This window comes from Tursiops truncatus, chromosome 1 (genome assembly GCF_011762595.2).
Source record: "Tursiops truncatus isolate mTurTru1 chromosome 1, mTurTru1.mat.Y, whole genome shotgun sequence".
Classification (NCBI taxonomy): domain Eukaryota; kingdom Metazoa; phylum Chordata; class Mammalia; order Artiodactyla; family Delphinidae; genus Tursiops; species Tursiops truncatus.
The window spans coordinates 1,189,086-1,207,112 of NC_047034.1; the positions used below are offsets into that span (position 1 = coordinate 1,189,086).

At 56.1% G+C, this 18,027-nt stretch overlaps 1 protein-coding gene across 5 annotated transcripts in view; it reads right to left on the reverse strand.

The window, feature by feature from the left end:
* Window positions 1–18,027, reverse strand: part of NAV1 (neuron navigator 1) — a 210,813-nt gene that overhangs the window by 50,113 nt on the left and 142,673 nt on the right. Inside the window, exon 1 of one of the 5 annotated variants that reach the window (XM_073799496.1) lies at window positions 12,399–12,555. The exons of the other annotated variants lie outside the window; for them this stretch is intronic. Coding sequence (XP_073655597.1) covers window positions 12,399–12,448 — 50 coding nt within the window. The 5' untranslated portion in view covers window positions 12,449–12,555. Of the gene's footprint in view, window positions 1–12,398; window positions 12,556–18,027 lie in introns of those variants that run through there. 5 annotated transcript variants of the gene reach the window in all.

Here is an 18,027-nt window from a genome sequence, read left to right on the forward strand (position 1 = left end):
CGTCAGCAGCGCGGGGGCTGCCAATTGGTCCACTCGCGGAAGGTCTGTGCCCGCCCTTCCTGCACCCTTCCTTCCGGCTGCCTCGCTCCTGTCTGTCTGCTTTCCTGCTCCCTTCCGGCTGTGTCCCTTCCGGCTGTGTCCCTTCCGGCTGTGTCCCTCCCGGCTGTGTCCCTTCCGGCTGTGTCCCTTGGGTGCTCACTTACCTGGGTTCCTGCAGCTGGGAGGGTTGTTGGTTTCACAACAACAATCCCCTACATTAACCCACCAGAGGCCAACACTTATGCTGCCCCTCATGTTTCCGAAAAGCCGTCCTACGTGGAGCCTGACCAGAACAGCTTAAAAATGAAAGCCAGGGTCAGAATTTGCAGGGACGTTGAGTGCTGAGCTCTTTGAGGTCTCCTGAGAGCTCCTGAGGTGGGAGCCCCGCCATGGCTGCGGGAGACCCTTTCCTGCCAAGAACACACAGCATCTGAGCTGACGCCACGGTGTGCAGGGGCTCGTGGAGGAAGCTTCTCTCCAAACCCAGCCGGTGGTCAAGTGTAAGGCCAAGTCGTCCTGTCAGACACCACGTGCTGGAACTTAATTAAACAGGGGCCTTCTCCAACCAGCCAGTTATGGGCTGAAAGGTAACATGGTGCGACTGCTTCTTTCTCCATTTATGAAACACGCCGTGTAGTTCCTCATTAACGCTGTCCTGGAGGGTGGACTGCGGTACTTACACCGCGGTGGCTCCCAATGAGACAATTTTACAAGTGTTTACATGATCATCTTCTGCCTCGAAACAGCCGCCTCTTAGATCCGTGAGGGCCCTTCATTTGAGAAGACAGTCATGGGCAGACAACCAGAGAGAGCTTTCTTTGCTTGGGGGGATATGGGTTTCCAATCTGTTCTCAGACCCCAGACCTGAGATGCTAGGTAAGGTAACTTGTCATTCGAGCCTCCCTTCCCCTCAAAACAACCCGTACATTCTTTCCTGATATAAAGATTTCCAATAACAGCATAAAATGAGCAGTTAATAATAGGTCCCAACATGTGAATTACAGCGGTTTCCAAAAATAAAGCTTCATGGAGGAAAAATCTGCAAGCTACTGCTGTGAGGTAGACGCAGCGAAAGAACAGTTTCCTCACGCCACGGAAATCTGGATGTCCGCACACAACTGGCAGACACGGGTTCTGAACACAGCCCTGGGAAATGACTTTTGGTGTAAACCGAACCCTGACTTTTCCCTACCTCGCCGCTCTGTCTCCCTCTCCTCAACCAACATTGCAATTAAACACCCAAGGCCCGTTCCTCAGTCTTTCCTTACATTTCCAGAGAGCAAGACGGGGAAAAAAAAAAGGCAATGCTATCATCTGTCACCTTCTCTGCGCTCTGTCTAAGGCGGTGCCTGGGACCCCGTGCTGTTCACGAAGTCTTCTTTCTTGCCAACCCGCCTATCAACGCTGACGTCCTTGAAAACCAGAGAATAGGAACAGTTGTTCAGGATTTCAAAAGAAGGGCTCCCGAGAGGCCCTCTGGATTCGTGCGTTCTGAATAGCTCCCCCCACTAAGATGCTCCACTCTTATCAATTCTACCAAGGGACACTGGGCAGGTTTATCCAAAGAAATCCCAGCACTAAGAAACCCCATTGACGAAAAACTTTACTTGCCTCTTTAATCTAGGTCTTAAGGAAGGCTGAGCTGTCACTCCCACCATGGGGGCGCTCAGTGATCTGGCCTCGGTGGGCCCTGTAATTGTTATAGACCTCTTGCTTTCATCTTTATCGCCAAATTAACCGCCTTCTTATCGGGGGCCATTTAGTTCACGGACTGCTTACTCTCGGTGAAATATCTTTGTTGAGGGCTCTGAAGATTTTCCCTTCAGAGAGCAGGACGGCTGAATACCACATTGTGCGTGGGGGTCAAAGGTCAGCATCCGAGGAAAACCCAGCTAGTGCATGTAAAAGACCTGCGTTTTTATGGGCGGGTTTTCTGTGCATGTGAAAGTAAGCCCATCTCTCACCTACTACAAAGCCTTGAACAAAAAGAATGGAAAGAAAAGGAATCTTAATTCTCAACCGATAAGGAGATGAAGTAAAGATCTCAGACCAGACAAACAAACTACACACAGGTGTTCGGGCACGGTAAAGAGACACTCATTCCCTGCCCCAGGCATGACATTCTGCCCGCTTAAGGATGAAGGATGAATGGAGGAAAAAATAACAAGGAACGGAAAAGATTTAAACTTCTCAAACCCTCACCTGCAAATGCCAGAGATAGCAAACAGTTTTGAGAGGCAGATGTCCTATGCAGGCTTTACAGATCAGGTACTGAAGTATCTGTACTGCTCTGCAAACAGCCGTACCCAGCCACTTTGGGCACTGGTGATCGCTTTCAACACCCCTTGAGAGTGGACTGCCATCATTCTGTAGCAAATCCTGAACCCATCACTCTCCACCCAGACATTCCCTTCTCTCCGAACCATCTCACGTGTGCCTCTCCACCGCGGTGGCCCTAGTTTTCCTTCCAAGAAGGGGAAACTAAGGCTGGGAGCCTCGCCCTGGGTCCCGGAACAAATCAGCGGCAAAGTCAATATTAGATTTCCGGTGCTTCCTCTCTTCAATTCAGCATCGAAAACGTACTCCAAGACTGGCTGCATACAGATCGTACACTTAGCCTTTTCCCCGGCCCCTCCGCTAATGCTTCCCTCATGGTGTCTCCTGTCACATCACCTCCCCAAGGTCGAGAGGGAGAACAGTTTTTGTTACCTACAGATACCTATCTTAGGAAAAAATAACAATCTTGAGAACACAGGAAATGACCAGCTAGGAAATTACTTGGGGTATTAACATGCTTTTCTTGGGCAACTGTAAGTTGGAATCTCTGTTCTGAGGCTTTCTGATCAGTCTGGGGCTTCTGACATAATCCTTAAAGAAGTCCAAAGAAGGAAGACTGAAATTAAAAGAGGAGAAAGTTAATCAAAATCCAACTGGTTTCACTTCTGGGGAAGGAGCCTTCAGGCAACAGATGGGAATGAAAACATCCTGTTATTTCTTCCATTCTTATCCGACGCAGGACAGATCCAGAGCCACTGCAACTCCGCTGCTGTCCCGAGGGGGCTGTGCCCAAAGTCCCGCCTGCCTTTCAGAGACCTGGAAGAACAAAGCCCTAATGGGGTCCCCCTTGGAGGTGACAACCGTTAGGTCTGAGTAAGTATAAAGTGCATCAGTCACCACCGGAAGGAGCTGAAAATGAACGGACAGACGAGGTGACTTGGGCACCAAAGATACGCGCCCCGAGCCTCACGTGGGGGCGAGCTCAGCTCTGTCTCACATGGATCTGAAGGAAGAGAGACAGAAAAGAACGAAGCTGGCAGTCTGCAAGCCCCCTTTTAAGGAGAGGAAAGCTTTCTGCTAACATCTTTAGCAGAAGCCCCCATGTATAAGGCAGGGAACCAGAGGGCTGCTCTGGCGGCCCCCCTGCCAACACGCGGGTCCCCCGGGCCCCTGACGGGGTGGGCGTTCTTCTGCACTGCAGGACGTCCAGGGAAGGCCCCTCCCCACCTTCCTGAGGGCTCGCTCCGGTAAAATCCTCGCAGACTCAGCCTTGTTACAGAAAACTCCCCAGAAGGGCACCAGCGAAGCTCAGTGCTGGTCAAGGGCCCAGAACTGGCAGGGCTTTCCCGACACACGTGTGTTTTCCACCCCCGCTGTTCACGGCCGGACCCACACGCAGGAGGCCGTCCCGCATCAGTCTTTGAAGTGGGGCGAGATTCTCACGGCACAGAGCAATCTTCTCCCCATAACCTTTCAAATCCTACACCCAGTTCCACCGTTTTCCTAACAATTTGCCTTTTCAAGCCCCCTAAAGTCTTCAGTGATGTAGTTTTTTTTATTTTTAATATTTATTTATTTATTTGGCTGCGTCGGGTCTTAGTTTCGGCATGCGGGCTTCTCTCTAGTTGTGGCACGCAGGCTCAGTAGTCGCGGCACGTGGGATCCAAGCTCCCGGACGAAGGATCGAACCCACACCCTCTGCATTGGCAGGTGGATTCTTAACCACTGGGCCACCAGGGAAGTTCCAGTGATGTAGTTTTTATAGAAACAACTTTCTTTTTACACTCACACCTCAACAATTTATGTAATAATTAGATGACACGATTTCAACGGGCACAAACAGGTTTGGGAACAAACAACTCTCGCAGGCCTTGGACATGCCAGGTGGGGCGGGGGCGCAGGAGCGAGTCAGGGGCAGGGCCCTGCCACGTCTGGTGCCGGAACCACTGCGGGAAGGTTCTGACCTTCCCTGCTTCCCAAATATTCCTCCTCGTTTCACCTCTGGATTTCTTTCCTAAACGTGAAGACCAGAGGTGGGGATGACAGAAATCAAAATTCAGGTTATTTCTGCATCTCTGGGCTCACAGCACACGACAGCATTATTTTACTGGTAGAATCGTGGTGGTGGGTTAGGGAGTCCTGCTTCGACTTTGTAAGAGACGTGGAGTGGCCGGGGGCTTGCCAGAGCAGACCGTCACCGAGCCCGGTGGCCCTTGCAGGAGCGGCAAGGCTTCTCCCAAGGGGCTTCGGACTCTCTGGGGATCAAAGCCGCTCCCACCATGAACTGCTCTGTGCAAATTCCCAGACGTGGTTTCTCGACAGCAGGAAGACTCCTGAGCAAGCGCTGCTTTCCTCCCCACCCCCACCCCCCGGCAAGGGTTTCTGGGAGCGAGGAGGGCCTGGTCCTCCGCCCGCTGGTTCTGAGGCCTGGGAGGGCAGATCGGCGGAGGCTCTGAGGGTCCCTGCTGAGGGAACCGAAGTCTAGGGGCCTAGATTCGTCTCCCTTTCTATACACCCCGCATCCTCTGGGACCACAGCTTTGCCTGGGCTTTCCATACAGCCTCTAGGACAAAAGCACCTGAAAGATAATGCGGATACAAGGGGCATCTACGGAGGATGAAAGCAATTTCTATAACGCACAGGAGAAGACGGGTCTTATTAGATATATCCCCTCATTCACAGTTCATTTATAAGAGCTGGCCCCGTTAACAGTGGGCCGAGGAAAATGGAGGAAAACGAATCAATTAACATACAGCTCATTGTACTTCGAAGGTCATTCTAAAATGTACTATAGCACTGAGAATAGTGGCCTTTATGGGTTTTCCTTGTTCAGAGGAGCCACCTTTGCAGGAAAAGGTGATTCAGAAGTCTTCCCCAAGGGCAGCTCAATACAAGCCCGAAAGGCAAAGTTGTTAAGCACGAAGCCCATGTATGAGGGGCCCACGCCCGAGGGGCTGCTGTGGGAGCTGAGTTCTGGGAAAGCAACGCCCCAAACAGAAGCTCTCAGAAGCAGCAGGTATGGAAATCTGGGCTGGGAACCCAGGGCCTGGAAATTACAAGGATATTTACCTAGAATTTATGAGCGAGAAGCTTAAGTGGGAGAACCAGTACAAATTATGGGAATGGAACACATAATTCACAGAGTAAATAGGAAGAAATGGCACTGATATCCAAAACGTGGAAAGACACCTCCACGTTAACAAGGGTTTCCGTCGGGAGCTCTTCCCAGACAGAGGCCTCAGTTCCCAGATCTGATGAACCAGCCATGCTTTTCAGCCTCCCTTCAGAGAGAATTAAGGAACCGGTTCCAGGATGTACGCCTCAGTCCCTGCGTACAGGGGCTCCAACTCCAGAAACCCGGGACACCCAAGAATAAATCCCAAGGATTTGTTTTCCTTTGGGGCCTCTGAGCCATAATTCTACCCACTGGCAGAAATACTCCTCCTGTTTTAAGGCTGTTAAAAACCTAGTCTTAAAATCACACAGTTGGCAGGTCACCAGGATCAAAACCTGGTCGTCTGGTATAGCCTTATAGAAAAATTTCAAATAAGCCGTGGGAGAATCCTCCAAGCTGAAAAACAACATTTTCATGCACACACGCATGTGTGTGCGCGCGTGCACACACACACACACGAGCACACACACCCCTGCAGGAGCATGCGTGCACCGGACACCTGCCCACACAGCCACAAGAACGGGCCTGGCCGGACATCAGAGATGGCGGGGGATGCGCCCTCGTTCCAGTCTCTTCCCATGTCACCCACTGATCCCGCTGCCCCGTGAAGTCTTTCCAAGGTGCCTCTTGGGCCCAGGGCCCCCTCCCTCTTCCTTCATAACTGAAATCCTTCCCCCAAATGTCCTTGCAGTCTGCATTTGGACTTTCCGTAACTCCGCCACACTCACTGCCCTCCTAACTGCCGCTCCCTGACCTGGGCGTAAATCTCTTCTGTTTCTGACTTGCTTGCTTCCTACTTCCAGCTACTGTTATTCCTAGTGTCAGAAGCCAACATCTCACTCTGTTACAAGTTAATCGTACCACCACGTGGATCGGAATAAGTTGTCTGTTGTTCCCCCTGCAGCGATCACAACAATTCTTGGCACACAGTAGGCAATTAATCAGTACGTGCTGGTGGAGAACTGATTTGCTTTTATTTCACGTAGCCGTTGGACCCTAAAGAGCTAGCGTGACAGGGCACAGGATAAATATGGTATATCCGCTAATCCCAAACTCCCAATCCATCCCTCCCCTACCCACCCTTTGGAACTATATTCAATATCCTGTGATAAACCATAATGGAAAAGAATATGAAAAAGAATGTATATATGTATAACTGAATCACTTTGTTGTACAGCAGAAATTAACACAACATTGTAAATCAACTCTACTTCAATAAAATAAAATTTTAAAACACACGGTGTATCCACATCTGACCTGTTATGTAAGCCGTCTTGATAGGACCCTGGTGGCTCTGTGTTATCATCATCAAAAGACCATTATTATTATTATTATTATTATTTTTTTTTTTTGGCGGTACGCAGGCCTCTCACTGTTGTGGCCTCTCCCGTTGCGGAGCACAGGCTCCGGACGCGCAGGCTCAGCGGCCATGGCTCACGGGCCCAGCCGCTCCGCGGCATGTGGGATCTTCCCGGACCGGGGCACGACCCTGTGTCCCCTGCATCGGCAGGCGGACTCTCAACCACTGCGCCACCGGGGAAGCCCCAAAAGACCATTATTAATTCCATATATGCATCACTTGAATAAGAGTCCCTGCCCCCAGGAATCTGTGATTGGGCAAAACCACCATCATGTAATGAACGACTATGGGGGAAAAGCATAAATAGGTAAGTTGGAAAGCAGCTTCCCTGGAGGTTGGAGAAGCTGATTTATCAGCAGCTCTTGTTTCCAGAAAGCGACCATACCTGAGGGAGCCCCAGTGTTCTCCAGCTTACAGAAAGCACCAAGCCCCTTAGCCCGACATCCAGCCCAGAGTGGGGTGGGCAGAGGAGCTAGCCAGGCTGTGTATGAATTTCTGCTTCACTACTTACCGCCTGTGACTTGGGACAGGCACTGCCCTCCCCGAAACACACCCGCAGCCCCCAAATGGTCATGTCACCACCAGCCTTTCAAGATCATCGTACGGAATAAACAAGGTAAAAATACAACACCCAGCTTGACACTCAGCAGGGAAGGCAGGTACACGGCTTCCCTCCGATCTCCTCTTTTGAATAACCTTCCTGCTACTCAAATGGCCCCGGTAGCATCACATTGAGGAAAACTAGCTTATGAGGGAACTCACATCTGCTCCACCCTCTGTCGGCACACAGGTCGCACTGAGCATCTCCCGACTGTGCTAACAGGACCAGCGGCCGGGCTGCCATGCGTGTGCACACGTGCACGGCGGGGGTGGGGTGGTAGGGGGGTGAAGGGGTCATGATGTTCTTTCCTTCTCACCATGTTCCCCCCGACAATGTATCAGTCTTCAATAGTGGCTTCACATGGCCAGGAATGTCCAGGAATTTACTATTTCTAGAAATTTCTGAGGCATCCCAAGACAGGCCGAGGACGAATTCTCACAAGCTATGTATTCTTCATGGGGGTAGCATTATTTCACTCTGCTTTAAGGGCAAGGGCGAGGGCAGTCTGTTACCCTGGCCATGAACTTAATGTGAGATGACACTGGATCCAGGTCCAGAGGAAACGAGCCAGCTGTGCTATCGGATCAAAGGTTTTCAGGCAGGATTCCTGGTGGGGCTGAGCAGGTGAGAATGTATACAGTTGTCTGTCTCAGAGGATTCCATCTCAGACCAGGAGTCTGTGTGATGGGAGGTACCCCGGTGATGGTGGGTCTGGGCAGAGAAGCTGGAAGATGACACAGAACCGCTCTACCGAGGAACGCTCCTCCCTCGCTTCTCGAAGGAGCTCATGTTCCTCTGGAAAACTCTTACTTTACCTTCAAGGCTCAAGGAAAATGCCACCTTCTCCATGAAGCCCTCCTGCCTTGCCTGCTTCCAGCTACCGCACGTATGAGCAGGTATCACAGTGACGCGCCTCCCCGGCTCCTCCACAGACTGCTTCCTCCTGCATGATCGCTTCTCACGTGTCTCACGATTCCAAATACCGTATGTATGTGTCTGCTGCTTCTGTTAGTCTGTTTTCACTCTAAGACTCCAAGCTCCCTGATGGCAGGGGCTGTGCACCACTGTGTCCCCTGTTCCCAGCACTGTGCCTGCATCTGGGGGGCACTCACGACACTTTGTTGAAGAAATGAACAGATGTGAGCTCCTCAGGGATCTGCTGTTCCTCCAGCACCCAGCACGGTGGCAGGCCCAAAGTTATCACACAGTAAAAGGCTGAACAAATAACGGCTGGGTTTTTTTAATGATTAAGTTTTTTTCAAGTTTGCTATCAAGAATAGGATGTATATATATGGGCTTCCCTGGTGGCGCAGTGGTTGAGAGTCCGCCTGCCGATGCAGGGGACACGGGTTCGTGCCCCGGTCCGGGAAGATCCCACATGCCGCGGAGGGGCTGGGCCCGTGAGCCATGGCCGCTGAGCCTGCGCGGCCGGAGCCTGTGCTCCGCAACGGGAGAGGCCACAGCAGAGAGAGGCCCGCGTAACGCAAAAAAAAAAAAAAAAAAAAAAAAAAAAAAAGAATAGGATGTATAAATATGCTATCCTAGTTAGCACAGAACTCGGACTGAATAGAAATCTGAAGATGAACAATTAAGAATTTACGTAAAAATCCAAGATATATTCTAAACCGAGACCTGTTTAGTCTATTACACTGATGGGCACCTTTGTTAGGGTCCCAGCAAGGTGGCAGGGAAAGATGCTGAGGGAAAGAGCGGCCTGGAGAACCGAGGAGGGAGCCCTGCTGCCTGGGAGGGGCCTTGGCTGTGCGATATCATCCGGGAAGGCTCAGGTGTTGAATGCACTCTGCTTGTCACATCATCTCACTGTCATTCCCACGCCCCACGAGGTGGACGGGTCAGGAGCTCCAGAAGGAAACTGAGACAAGAAGCCAAGCAACTAAGGTCACAAAGTGAATCAGCAGTGGAGCCAGAGTCCGGATCGGGCTGGTGGACTCCGAGTCCAGGGCTCTTCCCACGACACCCACCAGCGGTCAGGCCAGCTCTCACTCGACCTCTGTGAGGCTGCTACTACCTGCAGCTTCTGCGGTTTCAGCGTGGAGCATCCCCTGGGCCCAGATTAGTGTCAGTGAGAACAGGTTCCTTGGGGCAGGGTTTAAAGGTTGACTATAGAGTCAGGCAGACCCCACCACTGGGATCTCAGGTAGGTTCACTGAACCACCCTGTGGCTCAGTTTCTTCATCCGTGAAATGGGATGACAGTAAAATGCACCTCCTGTGCTTGCTGTGGGATTAAACAAGCAAGCGTTTTCAAAGCCCTCGGCACAGGCGTTGTCCGGAGCGTCTTGTTATAGTGGTTAGAAGTGACTGGCTCAGATGTGGGCGCAGGCTGCCGCCACACCCAGCCTTCCTCTGCCCTCTCTCCTCCTGCCTCCCAATCAGAGGGCAGGGCTCTGCAAGGAGAGGTCCAGCCAGCAAATGCAGCCTGCCCTTGGCATGCAAGCCTAGCCCCGTAAAACCCTCTAACCAGAAGCAGCCACTGGCTCTGCTGTCCCGAGGCCTTCTGTCCCCTCACAGGGGCTGGTTCTGTGCCAGGTCCACACCCTCTGCCCCAGGGTCTCTGTGAGCAGGTCCCATTCCCAAGGGTCCCCAGGCTCTAGCTCAGGGCCCTTCCCAGGAGGGAGTCCAGGAGGGCTGAATGGGACAGATGCCTGCACTCCAGGTTTCCTGCTTGGGAGACACCGAGGATGGGGTTTGCTGGGGCAGGAGAAGACAGGAGTCTCCAGGAGAGACCCTAACACTTGAGATGTGCGAGAATGGCACCAATGGAAACCGCCTCCCCCGTAGATGCAATAATTCCAGGCATCTGGGGAGGAAAGGCCCAGGACTGATCACAGCTCAGCTCATCAAAAGCTGGTCCTGGAGATCCTGGAGGGCCAATAAGCCATTCACCCTGAGACCTCGCTCACATCCTCCCCAGCTGTCTCCTGCAGAGTGTGTGTGGTGGTGGGGGGGGGTACCTGAGCCTGCAGGGAAGCGTCTCTTTGATCCCTGTTGGCCCCAATCAAACATCATTTACAAGTTAGGTTCTGAGCTGTCCCCAGAGCGAAGGCTTGGGCTAAGCCCTCCCTCGGTGGATGAGAGCCAGGGCAGTTAAAGTTTACATTTGAACTCTGTCAATTCTCGGCCTGACCTCCAGTTTATGACATCCTCTCTCTCCTTGCCTACTAACTACAATCCCCCTGAAAGTTTTGGGCTTGCGTGAAAAGGAAACCACAGGTCCAGCCCGGCCCAGCCCGGCCCAGCCCAGCCGGCAGCTGGCAGGCTGGGTAGGTGTAACTCGACCTGCTCTGTCCTCAGGCTAAGGCACACCTGGCACACCTGCCCAGAAGTCGGATTCTGGTAAGAAGATAGGTGAGTACCCAACAGCTGTGGATTCAGGACCGGATGCTGAGCTCACTGTACAGAGCCTGGGTCTCCTGGGGTGGGGTGGGGTGGAGCAGAGGAAGGGAGCAGGGAGGATTCCATGTCAAGGCATGATGGGGTCACCTAGCAAAGGCTGGTGGAGGAAGAAAGGCGTGGTGCGTTCAGGTAAGGGTGCTGGGACCAACTAAGAGATTTTCACCTCTTCTGCCATGGGGTTGGGGGGCGCTGGGGGGAGAACTTAACAGTAGAACCAGTGCAACTATAACGGTCCTCAGACACACCCCGTGTGGACCTGGAGTGGGTTCTGAGCTGGGGTGGCAGTGGTGGCAGTGGGGTTAGGGGAGGTCAGGAAGGCACCCTCCCCTCTGCCTTTGCCAGGGCCAGGGACTCAGGACTCGGCCCGGGATCCCAGCACAAACAGGAATTCCCACAGGTCCCTGAATAGACCTCTGTTCTCTAGAATATTCTCTGTTCATGAATTGGTTCCTCTTACAACACCCCCAGGCCCACCAGTCAGCTTAGCAAAGTGACTCCAAGGGTCCCAAGCTGGAGGGCGGCAGGACAGGCTTCCGAGGGGCTCCGGGTGCTGGAGGTGCCCCCCCTTCACCAGGCCTTACCCACTGCTCTGCTCTGACCCTGAGCCTGCGTGGGCAGAACTGCATTGGGTTCCCTCCTCGGAACCTCGGGGGAGGAGCACAGGGTGCAAGTCAGGGGTCTAGGGGCTGGGGGTGTGGAGTGGTCACAGCAAGGGGCATCGGCCTCCCGTTCAACTCCCAAGTCCCCAACTTCCTTCAGCCCCACAGGTCCGAAGGGAGGCTGAGGGGAGGGAAGGTGCACACCGGGGTGGGAAGCTCCCAGGAACACCAGACAGCAGCAGCCCTCTTCCCCGGGTGGCTGGAATTCCCTAATCCTCTCCTGGAAGCGCGGTTTCTAAGTCGGCTGGCGAGGTCCCAGGGCTGGCCACGGTCAGTCACTGCCTCTTAGTGGGGAGCCTGAGTGCCCGACCCTCACCTTACAGGGCCGGTGTCTGTTCCCCAATCAGCCGGCTCTCATCCCCTCCCAGAGTAGGGTCCCGGGCTTCACTTCTCCCTGAGGGATCCAGTCGGCTGTGGCGTCATAAATTCAGCCCGGCGCCCACTCAGGTCTCAGCCTACACCTCCACCACCTCCCTTTACCCCAGAAAACCCCCAGAGCTTCTGGGGCCGGGGGAACCCGGCTAGGGGCGAAGCCCCCTCGCTTTCCACTCCCCAGGTCCCCAAGACCCCCGGCCCCACCACACTGCAGGGAACCAGGGAAGTTCTGTCCAGTCGTGCTATTGTCCCAGGTCCGTCCTGGTCCGCGGGGTCGCACGCCCCCTGTTTTCCTCCCCCTACCGAGATCCCTCCGCACCCCGACCTCCAACCCCAAGGCCAACAGGCCAAACGCTCGGGAGCCAGAGGTTCAGGTGGCGCTGCCGTCCCCTAGGTCCGCGACGCTAGGGCGGTCAAGACCCTCCAGCGTGCGGACCCCCCCCCCCACCCCGCAAGGCTGCGGCAGCGAAGGGCCGGCGCGCGGCGGGGCGCTTACCTGCGGGAGAAATTCGTCCTTCCCGCCCTGGGCAGGGGCAGATGCAGCATCCTCCCGGCGCAGCGGCCCTCGGCCGCCGGCAACCCCGCGCCGACGCCGCGCCCGCCCGGCCGACCAGCGGAGGTCTGAGCGCGGCCACGCGGACGGCCGGAGACCCGGGACCAGCCCCCGCCCCTCGCTCCCTCCTCCCCCCGCCCGCCCGACTCACCGCTCCAGCTGCACTTAAAGCGACAGAGCCCCACTTCCCGTCGCCGCCTCGGGTCCCGAGCCCCGACTGCGAGCGGGCCCTTTAACGCCCGGAGCAGGTAGACAAAGAGCCGCCGCGGCGCGGCAGTTCCGGGGCTCGGGGGCCGGGAGGTGCCGGCGGCTGGGGCCTCGGTCTCCGCCGGGCGGCTGCGGGTCACATCCCCCTCCTCCCCCCCCGACGCCGGCTGCGGGCCACCACCACCCCCGCGCCGCGGGTCGACCCGGGCTCTTCCTCGGGCTACGCGGGCAGACGCGTGTGGGCATCCCAGGTCTCTGGGGACAGGGGGCCCGCGTGCGCTGGTGGGCACGGGTCGGGGAAGCTGGACCCTCCCCGGAGGGCTTCCTCCCAGCTCCCTCCTGGCCCCTTTCCAGGCTTTTAAATCAGACCAAGTAAGAGCCCGGGATCAGTACAGCGCCTGCAGCAAGGTCGGCGGGGGTGCCGAGGGGGTGAAGGACAGACGGGGTGCAAGAGCCAGAGGCTGCTCAGGAGCTGTCCTCCTTACAGGGTGGGCGACCTGAAAAGTGCTGACCACTGACGGGGGGCGGGGCTCACCTTCCTCCCGCGGGGGGCGGGGGGGGGGGGGGGACAGGGCGGCGTGCACGTTGGGGCTGATTGTGGGGAGAAAGCACACCACGCAAGGGTCTGTGCCTGCATCCAGGAGGCATTTCCAGTTCACTGATCAGGAAGAAAGATGTAAAGATTTTAGTGCAGAGTAAGAAAAAAAGTGGGATCAGTGGGAGGGCTCTCCCACAGAGCGTCTCTCCCCTCAGGGAATTCCTGGTAACTTAACCCCCCCCCCGCCCCCCGTTGCGGAGGGAGGGGCTGCACGGGGGCTGCACTGCTGCGCCCACCTTCTTCCAGCCCATCCCTGCTCCTGGGAGGGTCTGAGTGTGTAAGGTCGCTCCCAACCCCAAAGTGACCCGGGCAAAGGGGAAAGACTGTATCTTAGATATGGACAGATTACATCCGCAATTTCTTAAAGCAACAGAAACAACGCCAGCAATGGAATTTTTTTAAAGGCCCGAAGGCCTGAGCTTGAACCACGGAGCAGCAGTATCTCTGGGTTTGGGCAGCGTGTGTGACAGCCCCACGCAGAGACCCAGGCCAGCGTGTTCCCCTAGGCCTCTCATCTCCCAACTTCGGCGGCCCCGGCTGTTAAGGCAGAGGAGAGTCACACTCCTCCAGAGCCCCTCCGCACTCCCCACCTTCAGGGAGGTGTGGACGGTGCTCTGAGACCCGAGCATGGCCCTTCTCCCTAAAAGCCCGCCTGGCTCTAGTCCTCTGAGTGCCCAGCGCCACTGACCTGGGGCTGCAGCTCTAAGGGGTGAACCGCAGCTCTGGAGGGCGGGAAACCTCTCAGAGGGAGCTCTGTCCTGGATCCCTGAACAGACTGAGTTGCGGAGGGGTCTGTTTCTGAGGGTCCATGTGCTGCGGCCAAGTTTTCCAAATATGCTTTGAGCCCAAAGGGGAGTAAAGAGCTGCAGTGATCCCAGCACCGAGCTGTCAGGCGACCCCCTAGCATGGCAGGGAATCGATTTCCATTCCCTTTACTGTCTCTGAGTGGTTTGGGTGGTGAGATTCAGGAAAGGTGCACCAGGGTCCAGGCTGAGCAGCTGTGGGGGGGAATCCGAGGAATGCAGGCTCTGCAGCAGCGTCTCCCACCTCGTGGCCCGGGCCAGGCCCCACCCGGGCTCTTCTGTAACTTCCCTGCACCCCATCCTCGCCACCAGCCTACATGGAGGGTGAGCGGGATGGATCCTCTGCGCTGGGGCCCGCCTGGGTCATCTGGGGAACAGCTTACGCGGGACGTGCACCGTGAGGGATTCTCTTTAGCCCCAGCCAGCATGGAATCCCGGGTAAAATGACTTTGTCTCAGCCAGAGGAATGTCACCAGCAGGGGATGTTTTCCTCTAGATCTAGCTGTGCGTTTTCCATCAGGTTTCCTCCTTTGTGGCTTTCTGGGCAGAGCCTGGAGGGAGGGAGGGAGGGAGGGGAGGCCTGAAGAGGGTAAGGCACAGGGGTTTACTTGGAGGACTAGATTTTTGTGCAGGGAACTGAGCCATCCGCTCCCCCCTCCCCTGCTGCCCGCCACACACACACCATGACGGCCTTCACAGCCCTGCTGAGCTGTGGGCCTCTCCCCCTGCGTCACACCCAGCCGCCGCCCACCCTCCCTGCAGCCCTCCCCTCCCTGCATTTCACCCCCAACAGCGATGGGGGAACTGGCCAGAAAGAGAGCAAGCCAGCCAGCAGCTCAGCCCAGGGAAGGGGTCCCAGATTTCTGAGTCCCCTGCTAAGAGGATTCTGGGCTGGAGGATCTGTAAACCCCCTCCTCCTTGGAACTGGTTCCTGTCAGAACCCAAAAGGATCTGAGGTTTCCCTGCATAAGTTCCTCTTTCCTCCTCAAGGAGGAAGGTGGGCTGCACGGAGACCCTACCTTCCTCCAGCTTGGGACCCACCCTCCTGCTTGGTAGAGGCTTCCACAGGGTAAGGACAGGGTCCCTGGAGACTCTGCTCCTTAAATCAATAGCATGCAAATTAGCACCTGCTATTCCCAGCCACCAGGTCAAGGCGCGTTGGGTAACTGGACAGCAGTGCTGTGTGGGGGCTTCTGTGAAGACAGGAAACCGCGGCCTCTCGGGTCAGCAGCCCCGACCTCGCCCCTCACGGGGGTGTGGCCAAGTATGGGGGGCGTGGCCCAGCTGCTCTGACCACAGTGAAGGGCCCACAGGGGTGACTTAGCTCTTCCTTCTGGGTCCCAGGCTGCAGAGTTGTAGCCTGCGGCGGGGTGAAGGGGGAGACACCTGCTGAGAGGGAGCTGAGAGTTAGGCTCTTTTCCAGAAAGAAAACCCCGCCAGAGAGGAAAAAGGCCTGCATCTCAGACAGCCTCCTCTTCACAGCCCTCGGGAGCCCAGATCACGTGTGTCCCCTGTGCCAGGCCCAGCAGAGAGGCTCTTTACAAGGGGGAAACTGAGGCACAGGGAGGCCAGGAAACGTGCAAAGCACAGGACGGCACAGAGACTAACACGCATGCATCTTTCAGCCTGATTCCCTTCCCTACCCCTCGCCACACACACCTGGGATCTCAGTCCCCAGGGCTCTGGACCAATGTTCCGTTTCCAACAGAGACATCCGAGGAGACTGTGGGAGGCCCTGGTCCTCTCCCTAACGACAGTCTCAAGGCAGACGGGGCTGATTAGAGGCAAGAGAAGAAGAGAAGGACTTGCCAGGAAGGGCCATGTGGTCTGAGGTCCCGTCTCACCTGTCTGGGCCCTGGTCGCACCCCTGATTCCTGGTGAGCCAGGGAAGTGAGACCCCTCAGAAGACTAGGTACCAGGGCAGTCTCTGTCTCTGGACCGATGCCTACTCCCCTCTTTCCCCTCAGTTACGAGGCTGTTCCCTCCTTTAGGTAGGAAAGTCTCTGCCCCTGCACAGGTCTCGGCCAGCAGACGAGACCCTCGGCTCTCGGGGGAAGCTGGGCCCGGAGACCCCTGCATGTCCTGGCTGCGCGCACCGAGCTGGTAGCATCTGGGCAGACAGAACAAAGAGCGTTTCACCACACAGACAGGGGCGATGAGAGAGAGTCAGCCCAGAATGCGGGGGGGCGGGGGGCGGTGAGTTAGCCGGTGTCCACACCGGTGGGGCCTCACGCTGTCCGTGGGGAATGACCTCACTACATCTCTAATCTCTGCTTTTACAAACCTACCCCCGGGTCCCCCAATGACCCCACTGAATTCTGGGGGATCATCTGTTGTGACCTTGATAGAAGAAATCTATAAAAATCATTCCCGGCCTCTGGGTAGCACATTCCCATCATAACATAGGATTTCATTCTCAAACAACCTAGCGATCTAGGGTGAGGCAGGTGTTAGTCTCCACCTGCTTTAGGACATTCACGCTCAGGAAGGTTGAGAGCGTGGCCTCAGGTATTCTGGCCCCAGGCATGGGAGCCGTGATGACGTGGGTCCCAGGCCAGGGGCTGTCGGATCCCCGGTGGACTTCTTGGCCTCTCAGGGAGGCCCGGGCCTTCAAGGGCTCCCTGTGCATGACCCTGGCGAGCTCTCTCGGCTCTGGACCCCTTAGGGCTGTGCCTGAGCCCCGCACAGACACACTTCTCATGGCTGGAGATGTGGAATGTCAGAGCCGAAGCAGCCTTAGAGCTCCTCTGGCTCGGCGCCCAGGTGTTCCCGGGGAGGGAAGGTGGGCTGAGGAAGGGCAGCCCTTCTGCAGGCCCAGGCCGCCTGGCTCTGGGGCGGTGCTACCACTTCTTTCCAACTCCCTCCCCAGGGCAGCCTGGGCTCCAAGGGAGAGGTGGAGAGTGGGTGGGAGAGTGTGGGTCGGGCCTGGAGGGCAGATGCATGCGTGGTGGGGTGTCCCAAAGCTCAGCCCCAGGTCCGGCTGAGATGTTCTTGGGGCAGCAAACGAGCCAGCTGGAGGAGGGGGTCGCATTCCCAGCTGTATGCCTGCTTCCCAAATATTTACACAACCTCTGAGGAGGCCTGCCTTCCCTGCCACCCTGCAGCTGGGAGAGGCGGCGTCCCGCCAGATCGCACACAGTGGGCAACTGTTTCACATCGTCCCAAACCTCAGCGTCTCTGTGTGGTTCTGAGAGCGCAGGACAGATGGGGCGGTGGGAACGGAGACAGCAGGAGGCTGCCCGCCCTCCACAGGGCCTGCCGGACCCTCAGCTGCCCCCGGGCAGACGCGAGTGTGTGTGTGAGTGTGTGTATGAGTGTGAGACCTCCGAGGACAGCGCAGTGATTTCAGGTTGGCCGAAGCACCCGCTGACCCAGGTTCCCCCGTTCCTGAGCTGGAGCTCCAATCTCTGCCTCCCGCCCCACCCCGCCCCGCCCAGATGATCGCAGCAGCTTCCTTTCGCTGCCCCCTCACAGGAGCCAGGCAGACGCTTTGCAACACGCGTCCGATCTCATTGCTTCTCTGCCTGGAAGCTGCCTGTGGCTGCCCCTCACCTGTACTACCTGGCCCCTGGCTACACCCTGACCTCATTTCTGATCACCGTCTGTCTTGTTTACTCTGCTTCAGCCACACGGACCTCCCTGCATTTCCCTGAACACATGCCCATTCTTGCCCCAGGGTCTTTGCACATGCTCTTCTGGGCATCAATTACTGGAGAGTTTTCCCTGACCACGCTCCCCAACAGCCCCCACCCACCCCTCTGTCCCTCACCCTGCTTCATCTTCCTTTATGACGCACAGCACCGCCCGATCTACCACGTATTTACCTGCTGGCCGGTTTGCCTTCTCTCTTTTGTATATGAGTTTAAGAACGATGCCTTTTTCTCCTGCTGTACGCCCAAGTGTCTGCACAGCAGGTCTCTAGAAGTACTTACTGACCATGTGAATAAGCAGCATGAGGTGGGCA